The sequence below is a fragment of the Halictus rubicundus genome, chromosome 4, assembly GCF_050948215.1.
Source record: "Halictus rubicundus isolate RS-2024b chromosome 4, iyHalRubi1_principal, whole genome shotgun sequence".
Lineage (NCBI taxonomy): Eukaryota > Metazoa > Arthropoda > Insecta > Hymenoptera > Halictidae > Halictus > Halictus rubicundus.
Genome location: NC_135152.1, coordinates 15,077,005 through 15,099,254, shown reverse-complemented (window position 1 = coordinate 15,099,254; position 22,250 = coordinate 15,077,005). Strand labels below are relative to the sequence as shown.

Sequence of the window (22,250 nt, the reverse complement as noted above, 5' to 3'; positions counted from 1 at the left end):
TAATGCGTACGAATATTCATGATTTAAAAGTTATTCTCTATCTCGAGTTCTATAATTTATTTTTACTAAATAATTAGATGGCAAGATGGTCAAGGGAGTGCTCGTCGACATCATTGGCGAAAGGAATTGTTATAAACATTTATATTATAACAGGAGGTAAGGTTTATACAAACGGCGAGATGATAAGGCGGTAAATCAAGCGAGCGAAGGACGATGGGCAGCGGATTTGATATTTCAGAATTTTGGAAACGATGGCCTCGAGACAAGTATGACAACACACGTAAACAAAAGGTTTTCGTTCACCCGAGGCCGGCCTCGAGCTCGACCAGCTGAGCTATTGTCAACGCCGGGACACGGTCGCACCGAGGCAGTTCTTATATGGATGCCATAAATTTTTTTTTGGTAATCCACATAAGAACTGTGGTGGCCCGAAATGGTTTTTGCGTTACCGGAGTTACCTGTACGATAAATTAATGCGTACGAATATTCATGGCTTAAAAGTTATTCTATATCCGGTTTCTATAATTTATTTTTACTAAATAATTAGTTAGCATGATGGTCAAGGGATTGCTGGTTGATACCATTACCAAAAGAAATTGTTATAAACATTAAACAGTCAGAAATAATAAATTTTACAGTGAATTGCGTACATAAATTAATGCGTACGAATATTCATGGCTTAAAAGTTATTTTATATCTCGGTTTCTATCATTTATTTTTACTAAATAATTAGTTAGCAAGATGGTCAAGGGATTGCTTGTTGATACCATTACCAAAAGAAATTGTTATAAACATTAAACAGTCAGAAATAATAAATTTTACAGTGAATTGCGTACGATAAATTAATACGCACGAATATTCATGGCTTAAAAGTTATTCTATATCTCGGTTTCTATAATTTATTTTTACTAAATTGTTAGTTTTATTTTGAATAATGTTAGTTTTACATATTGGATACATATAAAGAAAAATAAATACGCGCGCGTCGTACAAGAGACAAACGAAAAAGACACACACTCTCTGAATACAGCGGTCAAAAACAAAAGAAACTAGAACGAAAGAAGGTCCACGAATTTTCTGGAATGGCGCATAATTTGAACATTCCAACACTCCCCCTAATTCGTGGGCCGACGCAGAATAATTCTATTCGCAAGGTACATGTCTTACAAATAAGCTTTAAGCTCTCAATTACATAGTTTCAACAATTCAACGCATTTTACATGTTTCAGTTTTGGCAGTGATTTCGTCAGTATATCAGCTGCCATGTCATTCGTAGGTTTATATTCAACCTTAATATGCCCTTGTTCCTGGGCCTCTCTAGAAAAATGAAATCGTATGTCGATGTGTTTACTTCTAGCATGATATATATTATTCGTACACAACGCGATTGCACTTTGATTGTCGCAATATACTTGTGTCTCTTTGGAAACAAATTTGGACTGCTTCATATGCTTCAATAACTCTCGCAAGTATACAATCTCTTTCGTTACTTCCGAGAGGGCTATGTATTCCGATTCCATGGTGGAAAGCGCGACACATTTTTGCTTTTTCGTCGCCCAGCTTATCGGTGCTCCACCCAAAAACGTCACAAATCCGGAACTCGAATGTCTATCCTCAAGATTTCCACCCCAATCAGAATCTACATACGCTTGTAATAACTTATTTGTCTTTTCGTACTTAATACTATAATCACATGTCCCTCGCAGATATCTTAATACGTGCTTTGCCATTTTCCAGTGTATAATTCTTGAGTTTTCGCAAAAACGACATAGAAAATTTACCGCAAACATTATATCTGGTCTAGTTGTATTTGCTAAATACAATAAGCTTCCCACTAATTGCCGATATGGTTTTTCTTTCATTTCGTCGATTTCCGAATCTGTTGGTGGTTTCAAATCTTTTACCTGTTGGTTCACATTAGCTTCTAGAGGTGTATTCGCAGTTTTACAATTTTTCATATTAAATCGCTCAAGTAAATCTTCTATATACAAACTTTGATTTAACTTTATCTTACCCTTTTGACCTTGTCTTTCAACGCGAATGCCTAAGATATTTGATACTGGCCCTAAATCATTCATGGCGAATTGCTTCTTTAGTAAGTCTTTTACAACTTTTAACTTCTTAAAATCAGCAGAGGCTATTAGCAAGTCGTCTACGTAGATTATTATTATAACATCACTTCCATTTGAGTTATCAACGTATACACACGGATTTATTTCGGACTTAATAAAGTTAATACTTATCATATACTTATTTAATTTACTATACCATTCGCGACCTGCCTGTTTTAATCCATACAATGATTTCTGTAACTTACATACTTTATCTTCTTGTCCTTTCCTTACAAATAATATTGGCTGTTCCATGTATATCTCATCGGACAACTCAGCCTGCGTATAGGCCGAAACGACATCCATATGATGGACAAACATTTCATTTTCAACACTTATAGCCAAAAGTGCTCTCAACATCTCAAATCTTGCTACAGGCGCAAACGTCTCGTCATAATCCTGTCCTGGTATTTGTTGGTCTCCGCGTGCAACTAACCTGGCTTTAAATTTTTGAATACTTCCATCCTGGTTTCGCTTTATCCTGTAAACCCATTTATTCTTTATAACCTTTTTATTCGACGGTCTACTTACCAAACTCCAGGTATTGTTGCCCTTTAGAGTGTTGAACTCAGACTCCATAGCTTCTAGTCAGAATGATTTTTCTGACGAGCGCATCGCCTCCTCAACCGTTTTCGGTACTTTGCATTCGTGACATTTTGCAACATTAGCGCTATGATACAATTTTCGCGGTCTACCACGCCGTCCGGTTCTTTCCAATTTCGGTCGTCCGCAACCTCTGTTTCGTGGGGTAGGTTCCAACATTTGATTAATTTCCTGTTCTTCTCTTGCTGTTTCTTCCTCTTCTTCTTGAGAATCTTCAGGATCATCTTTATAGTTGTCTTCATTTATCATTTCATGCTGCTCTTCTTCCTTGTCCAGGTCCTCATACATGGGCTCTTTCGAATTCTCAATCATATCGTAGGTCAAATGTTCCAGTTCAGATTCTGGTTGCTTCTCCTTTTCGAAGTTCGTTGATTCTGGAATTTCTTCTATGAAACGTACATCTCTTCGTTTCACTACTTGGTTTGTTCCCTTTTTCCATAATCTATAAGCTTTTGCTTCCTGAGAATATCCGACTAAAATGTATTCTTCTCCTCTTGCTGCGAACTTGTTTCCTCTGTTATTTTTATTGAGTGCAATAGTTCGGCTTCCGAATGTTCTAAAATATCCTACGTATGGCTTCCTTTTGGTCCATATTTCAATAGGAGTTGCATCGTTTAACGCCTTGGTTGGGCATCTATTCCTAATGTATGCGGCTGCGCACACCGCCTCAGCCCACAACTCGTATGGTAAATTAGATTGCAACAACATACAACGCGCCATTTCTACTAGCGTCTGATTTGCGCGCTCAGCCACGCCGTTTTGTTGCGGTGTGTATTCCACACTCAACTCTCTTTGAATACCTTCTTGTTTTAAAAACTCATTGAAATTGCGAGATAGGTATTCTTTGGCATTGTCACTTCGAATCTTCTTTATTTGACGCCCTGTCTGCTTTTCAACGCGAGCTTTATACTCTTTAAATGCTTCGAAGATGTCAGACTTTTTCTTCAAAATTGCTACCTCAATGTATCTACTTTTGTCGTCAATAAAGGTTGCAAAGTATTTCGCTCCCCCTAGCGAACAGGTTTTAAATGGCCCACAAATATCGGTATGTATTAAATCTAAGACGTCGTTTTCTCTTCTTGTTGATTGCCTGAAAGGTTGCTGATGAATTTTTGCCTTCATGCATACTTCACATACTGGGTTTTCATTTTTCAAACACAATTCGTCTCTCAGTCCATCTACAATTTCTTTCTTTTTAAGTTTTCTTAAATCCTCGAAATTCAAGTGGCCCATTCTTTGATGCCATTTCATTAGATTCTTATTGCACTGTTGAGAGATCATAGCCGATTGCACTTGCTGTTCTTTTATCACATACAAGCCATCTTCCATCGTTGCTTTCATTACTGTTGATCCATCTTTGCGTCTCACGAGTGCATGATTTTCATAAAACACCACAGAATATCCATTGCTTGTAATACTCGACACAGATAATAAGTTGCTTTTAAATTCTGGAACATACATTGCTTGCTGTAATTTGATACTTTTTGTTTCTTTGGGAGTTTTTATATTTATGTTTATTTCTCCCTGTCCCTGCGAATTAATGCTATCTTCTGCTGCTGTATAAATTCTCGTTTTCTCATTGTTGTCCAGATTGTGGAACTTCTTTTCATCGTAGCACATATGTGTACTTGCTCCGCTATCCAAGCACCAAACTCCTGCTCTTCGTGTGGTAGTGCTGAAAGCAGTGGCTGTAAATGCATCCTGTGTCATTCTCTTATTTCCTAATTTTGCTTTTGATCTGCAATTTCTAGCAATGTGTCCTACTTTACCACATGTAAAACACTTAACTTCAAACTTCTTTCCTTGTTCATTGTGTGTAGTGCTTTTGTGTGTACCTTTCTTATATGAATTACCTCTACTCGACAGTAGTGCTTCTTCTGCGCCTCCTTCGTGTTCCCTTGTATTCTCAGCTCGTCTTGACTCCTCTTCGAGTATCTTGTTTCTTAATTCTTCTAAGGGTGGCATTTGCTCTCTTGATTCAATTGCTATACACAAAGTTTCATATTCATGAGGCAATGAATTCAACAACCAAATAGATAATAGATTTTCTGGCAATTTTAGCTCACATTCCTCTAGTTGTTCCGCTATGTTCATAAATTCATTTATGAACTGTGTCATGCTTTGATTTGAAGCTTTCTTTAGACGGTACAACTGCTTAAACAAAACGCATTGCCTCATTGGGCTTTTAGATTCATATTTTTCTTTCAATACTTGCCATGCATCTGCAGAGGTTTCTGCCCTTTTGACATAGTTGTATTGGTCAGGTTGTACGCTGAGGATAATCGAATCCAGAGCTTTCTCATCGTTTATAGTCCATGCCTGGTAGTTCTCTGCAGGTTTTGTAACGCTTCCATCTACGTACCCCCATAATCCATTGTAGCGAAGTATGCTCTTCATTTGGATTTTCCATGTATCGTAATTTGCAGAATTTAATTTCTGAACTTGGTCTACCTTAGCAATATTCATTCTCGATTCTTTTTGTCGAACACGTGGCACGTAGGATAACCTTACTTTTTTTTCGGTCACTATTCGCACATTTAATTACTCATATGTACTACCTGACTTTGAGTCTTCAGGGTCTCCTGGGCCCATAACCTGTTAGTTTTATTTTGAATAATGTTAGTTTTACATATTGGATACATATAAAGAAAAATAAATACGCGCGCGTCGTACAAGAGACAAACGAAAAAGACACACACTCTCTGAATACAGCGGTCAAAAACAAAAGAAACTAGAACGAAAGAAGGTCCACGAATTTTCTGGAATGGCGCATAATTTGAACATTCCAACATAAATAATTAGTTAGCAAGATGGTCAAGGGATTGCTGGTTGATACCATTACCAAAAGAAATTGTTACAAACATTAAACAGTCAGAAATAATCAATTTTACAGTGAATTGCGTACGATAAATTACTGCGTGCGAATATTCGTAAATTAAAAGTTACTCTGTATTTAGAGTTCTATAATTTATTTTTACTAAATAATTAAATGGCAAGATGGTCAAGGGAGTACTTATCGACATCATTGGCGAAAAGAATTGTTATAAACATTAAACAGTCAGAAATAATAAATTTTACAGTGAATTACGTACGATAAATTACTGCGTGCGAATATTCGTAAATTAATAGTTACTCTGTATTTCTAGTTCTATAATTTATTTTTACTAAAAAATTAAATGGCAAGATGGTCAAGGGATTGCTTGTTGATACCATTACCAAAAGAAATTGTTATAAACATTAAACAGTCAGAAATAATAAATTTATCAGTGAAATGTGTTCGATAAATTAATACGTGCGAATATTCATGGTTCAAAAGTTACTCTGTATCTCGAGTTCTATTAGGTATTTTTACTAAAAAATTAGATGGCAAGATGGTCAAGGAATTGCTTGTTGATACCATTACCAAAAGAAATTGTTATAAACATTAAGCAGCCAGAAATAACAAATTTATCAATAATTACTATCGCGGCGATCGAAGTCTGGCGAAGTTAGTTTGGGGTGGGGGAGTTGCGCACCGCGCACCGCGCACCCCACCACGGCGTCCGCGCTCAGTCAGTCAGTCGTGGTGTGCACTCAGGACGGAACGGGAGGGCTCCGGGACCAGAAGGACGAAGGACCTTGCAGTTGACCAGAGGTTCTCCAGGGCTGCCCTGGCCCACCCTGACCACCCTGGCCTACCCTCACCTACCTTCGAGTGGACCAGGGATCCTCCAGAGCTGCAGTGGACATCACTGGTCAACCCTGGTCCACCTTAAGCTGGTTCGCGGTCGGACAGCGGTTCCTGGAAGCCGTCTCCGCTCACCTTGGTCAACTTTCAACAGCTGGTAAGTGACAATACAAATATACATTTTCTATTTTGGTATACGTGTTTATTCAATGAAAGCCGTCAATTACACTGTCCAACACCAAAAAAATTTTGCAATACCTGTTGGGTGATTCTTATACACTTTGTCATCCTAAAACCGAATCTGAAAGTAGAATTGCTCCATCACGCAACGTTTTCGAAAAATTTTGGTTTTTGTAAAAATGCCCGATTTTGATACGAAACGACGTGTTACGCAAAAACTAAACACGCGAGAAAGTTCAAATTTGAGTCAAGAGATAGAGGGGACTCTCCTCTACATATTCATATAGTCAATTATATTTTTACGTACTTCCTAATAGTTGTAAATGGTTGTTAAAGTTTGAAAATGTGCCGACGCGGGTACTTTGTACGCTCTATTTTTGTATTTATGTGAAAAATCCTTTATCTAGCAGGAATTTACTATACAGGAATGCATTCTACAGACATTTCTGGTAAAGAAACCATTCACGAAAAGTATTTGGTTCCCTTAATGTACGAGAAGGATCAGAAAATGTTAATTGACAGCGTGTGCGCGACGTGTTCGCGCCAGACGGCCATTGCAGCCTTTTCGCGACTCGCCAGGGCCGTCGCTATGCGTAGTCGACGTTGGTACCACTCAAGTATGTCTTTGCTTACTATGCTTAATTAAATACATTTTTGGGTGTGATTATAACTCGTGAATATAACTCGTGAAATGTGAATATAACTCGTATTTTTATAATCTTTTGTAATGATTGGCACCCAAAAATGTATTTAATTAAGCATAGTAAGCAAAGACATACTTGAGTGGTACCAACGTCGACTACGCATAGCGACGGCCCTGGCGAGTCGCGAAAAGGCTGCAATGGCCGTCTGGCGCGAACGCGTCGCGCACACGCTGTCAATTAACATTTTCTGATCCTTCTCGTACATTAAGGGAACCAAATACTTTTCGTGAATGGTTTCTTTACCAGAAATGTCTGTAGAATGCATTCCTGTATAGTAAATTCCTGCTAGATAAAGGATTTTTCACATAAATACAAAAATAGAGCGTACAAAGTACCCGCGTCGGCACATTTTCAAACTTTAACAACCATTTACAACTATTAGGAAGTACGTAAAAATATAATTGACTATATGAATATGTAGAGGAGAGTCCCCTCTATCTCTTGACTCAAATTTGAACTTTCTCGCGTGTTTAGTTTTTGCGTAACACGTCGTTTCGTATCAAAATCGGGCATTTTTACAAAAACCAAAATTTTTCGAAAACGTTGCGTGATGGAGCAATTCTACTTTCAGATTCGGTTTTAGGATGACAAAGTGTATAAGAATCACCCAACAGGTATTGCAAAACTCGAAAAAAGTTTAATTTTGTTGGACAGTGTTATTATTTCTGTATTTTTAATTCGAATTTGCTTCGGAATTTTTCACAAGTTTCTTTTCTTGAAATTACGTTATATTATATTTTTGACATAAAATTGGTATTTTGAAATTTTATTATATTATATTATATTATATTTTTGACATAAAATTGGTATTTTGAAATTTTATTATATTATATTATATTTTTGACATAAAATTGGTATTTTGAAATTTTATTATATTATATTATATTTTTGAAATAAATTTGGTATTTTGAAATTATATTATATTTTTTACATAAACTTCGTACTCTGAAATATTATATTTTTAACATAAAATTGGTATTCCTCCGAACGGAGGTCCCTAAGGGGCTCACTCACGGGCCGGGCCCGTGGGTGAGTACGGGTATTAACGAACTCGGGGCGACCCGAGCTTGTAGGTCGTTGCGTCCCAATTTCGTTCGATTTATTTTTGCTTCGGATTGTCCATCTTTTCGATCGAATATTTATTTCTAAACTTTCGAAAGTCCTCCTTGTAAAATTTGTGTTTATGGTTTAAAATTGGTATTCCTCCGAACGGAGGTCCCTCATGGGCTCACTCACGCATGCGGCCGTGAGTGAGTACGGGTATTAGCGAACCCGGGGCGACCCAAGCTTGTAGGTTGTTGCGTTCTAATTTCGCTATATTTATTCTTGATTAAAATTGTTCAACTTTCAAATTAAAAATTATTTCTGAACTTTCAAGAGTTCTTCTTCTAAAATTTATTTATCTGATTTAAAATTGGTATTCCTCCGAACGGAGGTCCCTCAGGGGGCTCACTCACGGATGGGGCCGTGGGTGAGTACGGGTATTGGCAAACCTGGGGCGACCCTAGCCTTTATGTTGTTGCGTCCCAATTTCGTTTGATTTATTTTCGATTGGAATGGTTCATCTTTCCGATTGAAATTTATTTCTGAACTTTCAAAAGTTCTTATTCTAAAATTTATATATCTGGTTTTAAATTGGTATTCCTCCGAACGGAGGTCCCTCAGGGACTCACTGCTGTGGGTGAGTACGGGTATTGGCGAACCCGGGGCGCCCCGAAGCGCCACCTCAGTAGATGGAAGTTCTGACTTCATCTACTCTTAGTTTCTTGTCGGGTAGGCCGTACTTGTGTACGGGGTTTGTTTGGCTCTCGTGAGCCTGTTAGATTTGCACTCTTGTGCATGTTAGGTAGGCCGTACTTGTGTACGGGGTTAGCTTGGCTCTCGTGAGCTGGTGTTAGGTTTGGCTCTCGTGAGCTGGTAGATTTGCACTCGTGTGCATGTTAGGTAGGCCGCACTCGTGTGCGGGGTTAGCTTGGCTCTCGTGAGCTGGTAGATCTGCACTCTTGTGCATATTAGGTAGGCCGTACTCGTGTACGGGGTCATCATTTCTTCATCGAATACTTCGGTGTTCCTTCATTTTGTGTCTAATTATTATTAGTCTGTTTTAGTTGAATTACAACAGTTCAGCATGTTCATCGTCGAACGAAAAAAAGGAATCGTATGAAGACTCCTCGTTATTAATAAGTTAGTATTAGTTGTCGAGCAATTATTGTGTTCGATTTATTTTGTTAGTTTCGCTTGTTGATTTGGGTCACAGCCTTCTGCTGTGACCAGTTGGTAGCGTCACTCTCGAACCAGAGGCTACTACTCTGGTTCGCTTCTTTCATTTTTCTTTCTCGTAAATCTGAGCCTTCTGCTCCATTTTTATTTTCTCTGGAATTGTTCAGAGACTTGTCAGATTTAGTTTTTTTTTGGCTCACAATAATTGCTCGATTCGATTGCGTGCGTTAGTTATTAAGCTTGTTTATCAGTATTGTATAAATGTCGAGTAATTATTGCCGTAACTTCAGTTTGCTCGGTTCGATTTTTGATTCCGACACAGCCTTATGCTGTGTCGGACCTTGCTTGTATGTACCAGACCGGTTGGTACCGGTGCTCGGCGTAGATCCATTGAGAGGGATGGTTGAGAGACCTGTTCACTCGTGTAAAATCCTCTCTGCTGTAAGGCCACCCGAGTCGCCTCAACGCTAGTCGTTGCCTGGCGACAGGTGGGTGGGGGAAATGGGTATCGTTTGAACGCTTCTCTCGGCCATCGCTCTTCGTGAGGACACGTCGGGTATCGGTGCTGGCTGGAGTTGGTTCTGCAAGCATTGTACGCGTCGCGTCACCCTCGAACCAGAGCCTTCTGCTCTGGTTCGGTTTTGTTTCTCTCTTCGAAAGAATCAGAGCCTTCTGCCTGATTCGTTCTTCACCCACCGTGGATCGGAGACTTCTTCTCCGACTCACACATTTTTTATCCGCAATAATTACTCGACATACGTTGCGAAATTTAGTTTGTAAAACTCGAAAGCGTCGTTGTAAGAAAGGGAGTCAGAAGGAAGCGTATTGAATTCCTTCTGGCTTCCTTTCGGGTCTCTCGTGCAGCAACCTCCTCGTGGTGAGACCCGGGCAATCGATAATATTCTCTATTTGTTAGATCTTCTATTATCTTGCAAATAAAGAATAATATCCAGCTAATGGCTGCTCATTTATAATTTGCGATAACATTGTGAAATAAAATTTAAGACGTACTGATAATAAAAACTTGTGTATTTAATTGAATTGTGTGTCTGAATTTATTTTAAACCTGCATGGGGTGGGCCAAGGGTCCTTCCTGCTTTCCTTCGCGCTTTCCTTGTTTACCTTTGGCCCACCTACGCCTTCTTGGCACCTCCTATTAATTATTAATCGAAACACACACTTCTTGTTTCGGAATACTTTTTCATTCAATAAACATCGTACATTTTTTCTGGATTTCTAATTGAAATTTGCTTCTGAACTTTTTAAAAGTTCTGTTTCTTAAAATTGCTATGACCCTAACCTTTATGTCGTTGCGTCCCCATTTCGTTTGATTTATTTCCTATTGGAATTGTTCATGTTTCCAATTGAAATTTATTTCTGAACTTTCAAAAGTTCTTATTCTAAAATTTATATATCTGGTTTTAAGTTGGTATTCCTCCGAACGGAGGTCCCTCAGGGACTCACTGCTGTGGGTGAGTACGGGTATTGGCGAACCCGGGGCGCCCCGAAGCGCCACCTCAGTAGATGGAAGTTCTGACTTCATCTACTCTTAGTTTCTTGTCGGGTAGGCCGTACTTGTGTACGGGGTTTGTTTGGCTCTCGTGAGCCTGTTAGATTTGCACTCTTGTGCATGTTAGGTAGGCCGTACTCGTGTACGGGGTTAGTTTGACTCTCGTGAGCCGGGTAGATTCGCACTCTTGTGCATGTTAGGTAGGCCGCACTCGTGTGCGGGGTTAGCTTGGCTCTCGTGAGCTGGTCTTAGGTTGGCTCTCGTGAGCTGGTTAGATTCGCACTCTTGTGCATGTCAGGTAGGCCGTACTCGTGTACGGGGTCATCGTTTTGTCTTTATTTCATCGTCTTCTTATCCTTCGTTGTTCCTCCATTGTTTTGTGTCTAATCATTACTAATCTGTTTCAGATTGAGTACAACAGTTGCAGAAATTTATCATCGAACGAAGACAACGCATCGTACGAAGACTCGTTTCTTCTTCGATTACTTCTTTGTTCCTCCATTTTGTGTCTAATTATTATTAATCTGTTTCAGTTAAATCGCAACAGTTCAGCATGATCATCGTCGAACGAAGACAACGAATAGTAAGAAGACTTCACAGTATTTATAAGTTCGTATTAGTAATCGAGCAATTATTGTGTTAGATTCACTTTGTTAGTTTCGCTTGTTGATTTGGGTCACAGCCTTCTGCTGTGACCAGTTGGTAACGTCACCCTCGAACCAGAGGCTACTACTCTGGTTCGCTTCTTTCATTTTTCTTTCTCGTAAATCTGAGCCTTCTGCTCCATTTTTATTTTCTCTGGAATTGTTCAGAGACTTGTCAGATTTAGTTTTTATTTGGCTCACAATAATTGCTCGATTCGAGTGCGTGCGTTAGTTATTAAGCTTGTTTATTAGTATTGTATAAATGTCGAGTAATTATTGCCGTAACTTCACTTTGCTCGGTTCGATTTTTGATTCCGACACAGCCTTATGCTGTGTCGGACCTTGCTTGTATGTACCAGACCGGTTGGTACCGGTGCTCGGCGTAGATCCATTGAGAGGGATGTTCGAGAGACCTGTTCACTCGTGTAAAATCCTCCCTGCCGTAAGTCCACCCGAGTCGCCTCAACGCTAGTCGTTGCCTGGCGACAGGTGGGTGGGGGAAACTTAGGGTATCGTTTGAACGCTTCTCTCGGCCATCGCTCTTCGTGAGGACACGTCGGGTACCGGTGATGGCTGGAGTTGGTTCTGCAAGCATTGTACGCGTCGCGTCACCCTCGATCCAGAGCCTTCTGCTCTGGTTCGGTATTGTTTCTCTCTTTGAAAGAATCAGAGCCTTCTGCCTGATTCGTTTTTAATCTCCCGTGAATCGGAGACTTCTTCTCCGACTCACACCTTTTTCTCCGCAATAATTACTCGACATACGCTGCGAAATTTAGTTTGTAAGACTCGAAATCGTCGTTGTAAGAAAGGGAGTCAGAAGGAATCTATTGAATTCGTTCTGGCTTCCTTTCGGGTCTCTTGTGCAGCAACCTCCCCGTGGTGAGACCCGGGCAATCGGTAATATTCTCTATTTGTTAGATCTTCTATTATCTTACAAATAGAGAATAATATCGAGCTAATAGCTGCTCATTTATAATTTGCGATAACATTGTGAAATAAAATTTAAGACGTACTGATAATAAAAACTTGTGTATTTAATTGAATTGTGTCATGTATTATTTTAAACTTGCATGGGGTGGGCCAAGGGTCCTTCCTGCCTTCCCTCTCGCTTTCCTTGTTTACCCTTGGCCCACCTACGGCTTCTTGGCAGCTCCTTTTAATTATTAATCGAAACACACACTTCTTGTTGCGGAATACTTTTTTATTCAATAAACATCGTACATTTTTTCTGGATTTCTAATCGAGATTTGCTTCTGAACTTTTTAAAAGTTCCCTTTCTTAAAATTGCTATGTTTGGCTTAAAATTGGTATTCCTCCGAACGGAGGTCCCTCAGGAGCTCACTCACCCTTTATGTCGTTGCGTCCCAATTTCGTTTGATTTATTTTCGATTGGAATGGTTCATCTTTCCAATTGAAATTTATTTCTGAACTTTCAAAAGTTCTTATTCTAAAATTTATATATCTGGTTTTAAATTGGTATTCCTCCGAACGGAGGTCCCTCAGGGACTCACTGCTGTGGGTGAGTACGGGTATTGGCGAACCCGGGGCGCCCCGAAGCGCCACCTCAGTAGATGGAAGTTCTGACTTCATCTACTCTTAGTTTCTTGTCGGTTAGGCCGTACTTGTGTACGGGGTTGATTTGGCTCTCGTGAGCCGGTTAGATTTCGCACTCTTGTGCGTGATAGGTAGGCCGTACTCGTGTACGGGGCTAGCTTGGCTCTCGTGAGCTGGCATTAGGTTTGGCTCTCGTGAGCTGGCATTAGGTTTGGCTCTCGTGAGCTGGTTAGATTTCGCACTCTCGTGCGTGATAGGTAGGCCGTACTCGTGTACGGGGCTAGCTTGGCTCTCGTGAGCTGGCATTAGGTTTGGCTCTCGTGAGCTGGTAGTTTCGCACTCTTGTGCATGTAGGTAGGCCGCACTCGTGTGCGGGGTTAGCTTGGCTCTCGTGAGCTGGTCTTAGGTTGGCTCTCGTGAGCTGGTATTAGGTTTGGCTCTCGTGAGCTGGTTAGATTTCGCACTCTCGTGCATGTTAGGTAGGCCGCACTCGTGTGCGGGGTTAGCTTGGCTCTCGTGAGCTGGTCTTAGGTTGGCTCTCGTGAGCTGGTAGTTTCGCACTCTTGTGCATGTAGGTAGGCCGCACTCGTGTGCGGGGTTAGCTTGGCTCTCGTGAGCTGGTCTTAGGATTGCTCTCGTGAGCTGGTAGTTTCGCACTTTTGTGCATGTTAGGTAGGCCGTACTCGTGTACGGGGTTAGCTTGGCTCTCGTGAGCTGGTTAGATTTCGCACTCTTGTGTTTGTCTTCTTTTCATCGTCTTCTATTTTGGTTACTCGATTGTATTGTGTCTAATTATTATTAGTCTGTTTCAGATAAATTTATCGTCGAATGAAGGCACCGCATCGACGGAAGACTTCACATTATTTTTAAGTTAGTATTAGTTGTCGAGCAATTATTGTGTTAGATTCAGTTTGTTAAATTCGCTTGTTGATTTGGGTCACAGCCTTCTGCTGTTACCAGTCGGTAGTGACCAGAGCATTCTGCTCTGGTTCGCTTCTTTCATTTTTCTTTTTAGTAAATCTCAGCCTTCTGCTTTGATTTTTTTATTGTTGCCTCGCGACTCAGAGCCTTCTGCTCCATTTTCATATTGTCTCATATTATTCAGAGACTTGCCTCATTTAGTTTTCTTTTCTTCCCACAATAATTGCTCGACTGATGTGCGTGAGTTAGTTATTAAGACTATTTATCGTCGTTGTAATTATGTCGAGTAATTATTGCCGTAACTTGACTTTGCTCGGTTCGATTTTTGACTCCGACACAGCAGAAGGCTGTGTCGGACCTTGCTTGTATGTACCAGACCGGTTGGTACCGGTGCTCGGCGTAGATCCATTGAGAGGGATGTTCGAGAGACCTGTTCACTCGTGTAAAATCCTCCCTGCCGTAAGTCCACCCGAGTCGCCTCAACGCTAGTCGTTGCCTGGCGACAGGTGGGTGGGGGAAATGGGTATCGTTTGAACGCTTCTCTCGGCCATCGCTCTTCGTGAGGACACGTCGGGTATCGGTGCTGGCTGGAGTTGGTTCTGCAAGCATTGTACGCGTCGCGTCACCCTCGAACCAGAGCCTTCTGCTCTGGTTCGGTTTTGTTTCTCTCACTGAAAGAATCAGAGCCTTCTGCCTGATTCGGTTTTGATACCTCGTGGATCGGAGACTTCTTTTCCGATTTACACCTTTTGCCCCGCAATAATTACTCGACATACGCTAAATGGTAAAGTGACCTTTTCCGTCGGTGGAAAAGTAATCTTTCCCATTTAGCGATCTTCGAAATTTAGTTTATAAGATAGTAAATCGTCGTTGTAAGAAAGGGAGTCAGAAGGAATCTATTGAATTCGTTCTGGCTTCCTTTCGGGTCTCTTGTGCAGCAACCTCCTCGTGGTGAGACCTGGGCAATCGGTATTATTCTCTATTTGTAAGAATTTCGTGTATCTTACAAATAGAGAATAATACCGAGCTAATAGCTGCTCATTTATAATTTCCGATAACATTGTGAAATAGAATTTAAGAATTACCAATTATAAAAACTTGTGTATTTAATCGAATTGTGTCTGAATTTACTTTAAGATTGCTCGGGGTGGGCCAAGGTGGGCCTTCAATGCTTCCCTTGTTTTCCCCGGATCCACCCTTATCCTCTTGGCAACTCGTTTCAATTATTAACCGAAATACTCAGTTTTTGTTTCGGATTACCTTCGGGTTACGGATTACCTCATTCAATGAACATCGTACATTTTTTTGTTGATTTCTTATCGAAATTTACTTCTGAACTTTCGAAGGTTCCGATTCTAAAATATATTTTTTGCTGATAGTTGTCATTCCTCCGATCTGTGGTCCCTCCGAGGACCCGAGGTACTCGAAGCGCCTAAAGGTCATTGCGTCCACATTTCAATAGCTTTAAGTTCTATTTGGGTTCTTCATCTTGCCCTTGTCGAATTCTTGAAATTTCTCTGGTTGGTTTAAGCCGGTAGTTAGGCCGTACCTGTGTACGAGGTTCATTAGTCGCATTTTTATCATTTATTATAGGTGTATGGTCCAAGGTTCTCGTGGATCTAGTTGCAACATTTATCGTTCGTCAGCGTAGAGGGCGTAAGAAATCTAGTTGTTGTTAACGATGTCGGTATTTCAGATCGTGAGACAGGAAAGCCCATATGGTGATTGTTCTACTCCTACATCACGTCTGCGGTATTAGCAAGCACTGAATATTCTTTATACTTTATTTCTACTAGGGGTGTTTAAATCGTAGGTCGCATCCAAGTTTAATTTGGCGAAGCAGAAGGGCACGCTTCACGAGATTTACCGAGAAAATTGTATTTGAATATCATGTCCACTTCGCGTTAACGTATAAAGAAGAAGATGAGTGGTCGAGAGTGTAGCGGTGAGAACCTTGTAATCAGTAGGTTGTTGGTTCGAGTCTCGCTTTGGGATATTGTTTTTTCTTTTTAATAGATACCTACCTCATTTTAAGCTTAAAATAACAGTTATTTTACCGCGGAGAAGAAACAACCTCATTTTACATTCTTTGCATTCATAATCGAATTAACAATTAGAGATTAATCGTTATTTCTAATATGTTCCTACATTACATTTTATCGAACTCTGTTACAAACGTTTAAAACTTAAAATTGTCTGAAATTGATACATTTTCCACAATTTAAAAATATACAATGGGAAAAAATCGCAACATATTTTTATTATACTGGAAGGTTGAATTTGTCTCTGTTTTGCGATTCAGTAATTTGAATCAGCGAGTTGCGTAAGCCAAAGTAGTTTCCGCTGCTCTATAGCGTCCCACGAGTCGGGATATGTACGTTAAGAAACAATCACTGTATTTTAAAACGTGATTTTACCCCCTCCCCCGTTTTTCTTATTGTAATTTATATTAATTGCACGTTTCAAAGGGCATGGTAAAAGATTCATTTGCGATGGTTCATTGTTTTTAATGCAATTTATAAGTAGTACAGTATAATGTTAATTAAATTGATTATATTAAATATTGTTTCCTTGTATGCATTGTGTAACCGAATAACGATACAGACGAGACTAGCAGGTGGTGACCTTCAGTAGCGCTACCCCTTTTCTTTCAGTTTTTTCTTTTATCCCTAGCGCTAAATAATAATTAGTTTATCATTTCTTTTAATCGACTCCCTTCAACTTGTTCTCTGTCTCCGCTCCTTATCTCTCTCGTTCACTCTCTCTCTCTCCCTCTCTTTCGCTCTCTCTCTCTCTCTCTCTCTCTCTCTCTCTCTCTCTCTCTCGCTCGCACACTTCCTTTGCGGGTGCTCTCTTATTGTGTATTGGCAGCGTTTGATGGATTGCGAAATAATAGTCAAAGGAAGCCCATTCGAATTCAGAATAGACGATCGATTGAGTTATGGGAAACCGTGTTTTATGCTCCTGAGAAAATGACAAATTATAGTTGATTGAAGAATGGTTCACGACTTAATCATCTTAAAGGCACAGGCAACGTGTAGCATAAAAACGCATTAATATACTGATCAGCACTCGGATCATATGTCAAAAAGCGAAGATACTTTCCGAATAATCGAACCCTCCATTGGCCATTTGAATTTTCAAAAATCGTTCAATTGCGTTAAAGATATAACTATCGCCAGTGCAAGACCACGTGACTATTTCCAGAGTCGTAGCATAGCGGCCAAATAGCCGCCGGATACGAGAATCTATTCATTTTCCATCCAAAATTGATATTACATCAATTTTCCCCAACCATTGTGCTAATACTTAAAAAGAAAGTATAATTATAAAAACGGTTAGTCGTTCGAATTTTTAAGGGTTTGGTATGGTGTTCCATTTGGAAGATTGGACGACAAGGGCTTTGTGCTGAGGCTTATTTTAAGAAGAGAGCCCACCAGATGACGGTCTCAGCCACCAATGGTGTTGTGACGAAGTCTATCTTTAACATGAATGTACAATACGCACCGAAATCACTCAATATAATTTGAATATAATTAACGATTTAAAAGTCATGACAATTTTACTGACACACCGTCTGTACCTGATTATGTATAACGTTTCCGTTTGCTTGTTGCACATAAAATTACTGATTTTATTCTCAATTTGCTGTCAAAACAGAAGACAACAATTCTGTTGATTCTGTTGAAAAATCTGTTCAAGAAGTGAAATTTAAATTCACTAAAAAATCCGAGAACTTCAGGTGCAACGAAGTAATGTTGATACGTTAAGAATTTTGAAAAATACATTTACCAAAGTAAGATAGAATTATGCCAATATCGGTTGTCGAAAATGTAACGCGCTACAAAGGGGAAACTTTGAGTCACACATTTGCAAAATTCAACCGCGAAATCAACATCAGCGAGAACATATCCATCACAGAGACACTTATAAATGTACAGGGACACTGAAAAACATTACACATTAATCACTTAGCCGGCTTTCCACGTTTCATTGCATATGACTAGTGACATTAAAAATGTTGCTTCGTGTAGGCATACACTGGTATCGTATTGAAAGAAAAAGTCACCTTGACTAATCCTTCCAGGTGTGTACAAACTGTGTTGACAAAGTATACAGAGTGCTCTACTTATCTTGACCATGGTGAGCAAATATGGGAAAGTGTTAAGAAGAATGCACACAATGTCATGGACGCCAGAAATCAAAGAACCTATGTTTTAATATTTTAGTAGCCTTTCGTATATTCTCGCAGTAGTCAAGAAAAGTCGAACGTACTGTAATGTTGAAAATTCCTTTCTTGAATACCTTGCGAATGGTCAAGTTAAATGAAATTACTTTGTATAGGCTACATTACATTGCTTGATTCAGTTGGTTCATATATTATATTCTCGGATCACTGAAATCATGAGTCAATTTTTATAAGACTGCGGAGTTTATGCATTTATAGAGTATGTCTGTTTGTGTGAGTATTTGCAGTATAGAACAAAATGCATGTCCCAATAAAGGTTTAATGAAGTATACCGTTTATTTGTGACTAGCCAAATTCTATAATGGAAAAAGTGCAAAGGTGTGCAAATTATTAGAACTAATACAGTTTCCTTATAATTCGACAGTGTTCAAATTATAATGGAAGAGAATATGATACATTATAAATTGTAGATTTCTTTAGTCGTGAATTAGAAGCGATAGTAAGGAAATATGTTTCTCCATCTTTATCTCTTCGTAAAATACACAGTTGTTCTTCTTTATATAGATCGTTTTCCTAGTTTCAGTGAATTCATTTGAATTTTATTATTATCTTACATTAAATTCCTAAGCATTAGACAACAAACGCTTAGTACAATAATTTGGCACACCTCTGTGAATTTCGCGTCTTCATCAAGTAATCTAAAGCAACATAACGTTCCGCAGTCCGACTATCAGATAAAAGAAGATTGAGACCTGTACCATAAATTTTCGTAGATAACTACAAGTAAGAAGCTTCTCATGTTCGAGCGTCAAGATTTTGGAGATTTCAAGGATCTTTGGATATGTGATCCGATATTGATGTCTTTCTCAATGAACATTTGGAATGTGTACTGTACATAGGACACTGCGATATATATATATATATACAGGGTGTCCCAGTATTGATGGTACAACCGTGGAGGGGGTGATTCGACATGAAAAAATTCAGGCAAAAATATAGAATAAATTTTTTTCATTTGACGCCTCGTTATCGAGAAAATCGAGTTTCATATTCAAAGCTTCAACTGAAGAACTTTATTCCGTATTTTTGTCTTGTTTTCTCATGTGAAATCACCCCCTCTACGGTTGCACCATCAATACCGGGACATCCTGTATGAAAACATGCGTTGGACAAACTCTAATGCACACGAATGAGTCACGAAAATGGATGCACGAATTATATTATATAAAATCGTTTTCCTCGTTAATATCAATAACTCGTATTTACAAATTTGTCTCCTCTTCGCCTAACGATTCTAAGTTTCGGCCAATCTCGTCATTTTGGTCGATGAGCCGCCTACTAACAATTACATTACGTGCGAAGAACTTGACCGGAAGATAAAGATAAGTTGCCAATGCCTTCAAAATTTCTGCGTCAGTAACTCCATGACCATTATACGCGTAAGATACGTAGTGATATTTTCCTCTCATCTTACTTTTACGTCGAACGTTTTAACGTCCACAATTCAAGAATGACTCTATTTACGACTTTTTGCCTTACGGTGGCAGTTTTTGAAAAACATTAAATGCAGGCAATGTGCTTCCAGTGTGTTTGCATCGCCATAGTTATCCATTAGAAATGGCGGGTACACTGAGACATTCCTTTTAATTTGGTTTCAGTTTCACCAACAACAAACCAACCATCGATGCAATATCAATTACATAATCTAGAACTAAAGATACCATTGAAATAAAGGAAGCAAAATTCACGGCAACTATGACACGCAGATAAAGTAAAATTTTTAATTATTACACACCGTACTTAAATTCAAGATACTCGCTACACTGGTTTTCTGGACATCTCTCCTTTATACAAATTTCTTATCTATACGGCCAGCTTAAATAATAACGATTACACAATAAAAATAACAATTTGGAAATTCGATTCGTCGATGGTGAAACCGAACAAATTGAACATACATACACACATTCTATACAGAAACACAGTTGAATATCCGTCTATGTATCTCACGTCGCAATGTAAGTGAACGAAAAAAAAAAAAAATTCCAGATAGCGACAAACACAAAGGCACGACGAATTTGTAACTCCTCTAGCCGGCATTTCAATTTTCCAAACGATCCTTTCGAGTCTCGAAAACGGACACACTACTTCTTCTCCCCCTGGGTAAATCTGTACCCGTGGTTTCGAAACTAATTTGCGTTCACTAGGAAATTGTCACTGGGATTTAAAGACTGTTCAGAGACAGACTCGGAAGGATTCGTTCTCGGGGCAACATTTAATCCTTTGCCTGTCCATCTGTATGCATACGTTGTATACGTTATATGAAATCGTGAAAAAATTCACTCTCAAAAGCCATCGTTTCCTCTCCAGAACCCCACTTCTCGAAAGGATTAAAGTGCCTCGAGCACGTGGTTTACGGCATCGCTTAACTTATTCCATAAAAATTATGAAAAAGGGAAGGAAGTTAGCGGGCATTAAAATTTTTGGCCATGTTAAAATACATTTACATACACATAAATATATATCTATATAATATATATTATATTATACATAATATAAAATATATTATATATATACTATATTATATATATTATATATATATACTTTTATAATACCGCATTCGATTTATTTCTACAATTAATATTAAACCTGGGTTTACCATGTTTCTCGTTTGGCAAAAACAAAGCAGTAGGACACGTACTTACGTTTTCGGCAACGAAATACGGTAAAATCGTGTGGACGATAATAGATTCAAGGAAATCGTTTTAAAGCATTGGAACGCCACACAAATCACATTATTTTCGGAGAAAGAGCGGAAGAAATTTCGAACGTAGAAAACGCTGGTTCCATTTTCGTTCGTCAAGCTAGGATGCTACACAAAATCATTTACAAAAGAAGCTCAATGAAATGTCCGATATTGCGAATCACAAGGTAGTTGTCGAACATATTCGAGCACTATTCGAGTTGCCGGCTCAACGGAGTTCGCTTTTTCGTACTGGTACCGCAAAACAATACCGAGACGAACGTCAAGGACGTCCGAGGACAATGATCGCTCACCCAGAGATTAACTTGATCGAATATCCCTAACGTCGCGTCGTTACAAATTGACGATATGCGAAAAATCGATGTTCGTGAACAAAACGCCTTGGTGCGGCATCGAAAAACGCGTCACATAAGAAATCGGTCGTTAAAAACGTGTTTTCTTTCTGTTTCGTCTCTACTCCCCGAACGCTCTCGCGAACAAGATGGCGACCCAAATTCATCGCGAAAAGAAAGAAAGATCCTTTTTTTTTATTTCTGTCCAAGGACAAATTCATCAAGTAACAAAGGATTTTTACAATCAACGTTTCGGAAGCTTGTCGGGTACACAATTTTTTGTTTCTCTGTTTTTTCCTTTCAACTTTTTCGATTCTTCTGCTTTGTCTTGTTCATCCTCCTTTTTTTCGTTCTTTCTTAAAACGTTTTACTCTTTTTTTTCTTTACTTTAAACAACCGATACACCTTTTGCGGAATTACACCTCTACCGAACGCTAATTTATTTACGAACAAATAGAAACATCAAAAAGGCCAACCCATGGGATGTGTGAACATAGCGATTTATCGTCGGGAACGCCGAGCAGTGAATGTCGAAGGACAATCCGCACCTTTAAATTATGCTTTACGATTAACTTGTGTTTCTTAAGACGCTTCTCGCGATCCTTGGCAACAGTTCTGAGCCGTCAAACAATCATACGGCACATGCGTAACACGATAGACAGCAGTGAAAAACATGCAGTTCGGGTCGCGGAACTGCGCAAAAACAGGAAACGCAGCACTAACAACAGCATTCCGAATTGAATGGTTTTGTGAATCCAATATAACCTGGAACAGAAAAATCAACAATAAAGCATCCTGCATGGTGATACACTTTTCTGGAATATCATTCTATTCTCAAGCCTTTTGCCTGC

At 39.3% G+C, this 22,250-nt stretch overlaps 2 protein-coding genes across 5 annotated transcripts in view; both read right to left on the bottom strand.

The window, feature by feature from the left end:
- LOC143353574 (putative fatty acyl-CoA reductase CG5065) overlaps nt 1-22,250 on the bottom strand; it is a 170,181-nt gene that overhangs the window by 73,914 nt on the left and 74,017 nt on the right. The window lies entirely within an intron of this gene.
- The window catches only part of LOC143353575 (putative fatty acyl-CoA reductase CG5065), a 66,831-nt gene continuing 63,363 nt past the window's right edge, over nt 18,783-22,250 (bottom strand). For all 4 annotated transcript variants that reach the window (XM_076787012.1, XM_076787011.1, XM_076787014.1 and 1 more), the window contains one exon: nt 18,783-22,164. In XM_076787012.1, coding sequence (XP_076643127.1) covers nt 22,023-22,164 — 142 coding nt within the window. In that variant the 3' untranslated portion in view covers nt 18,783-22,022. The remainder of the gene's footprint in view (nt 22,165-22,250) is intronic.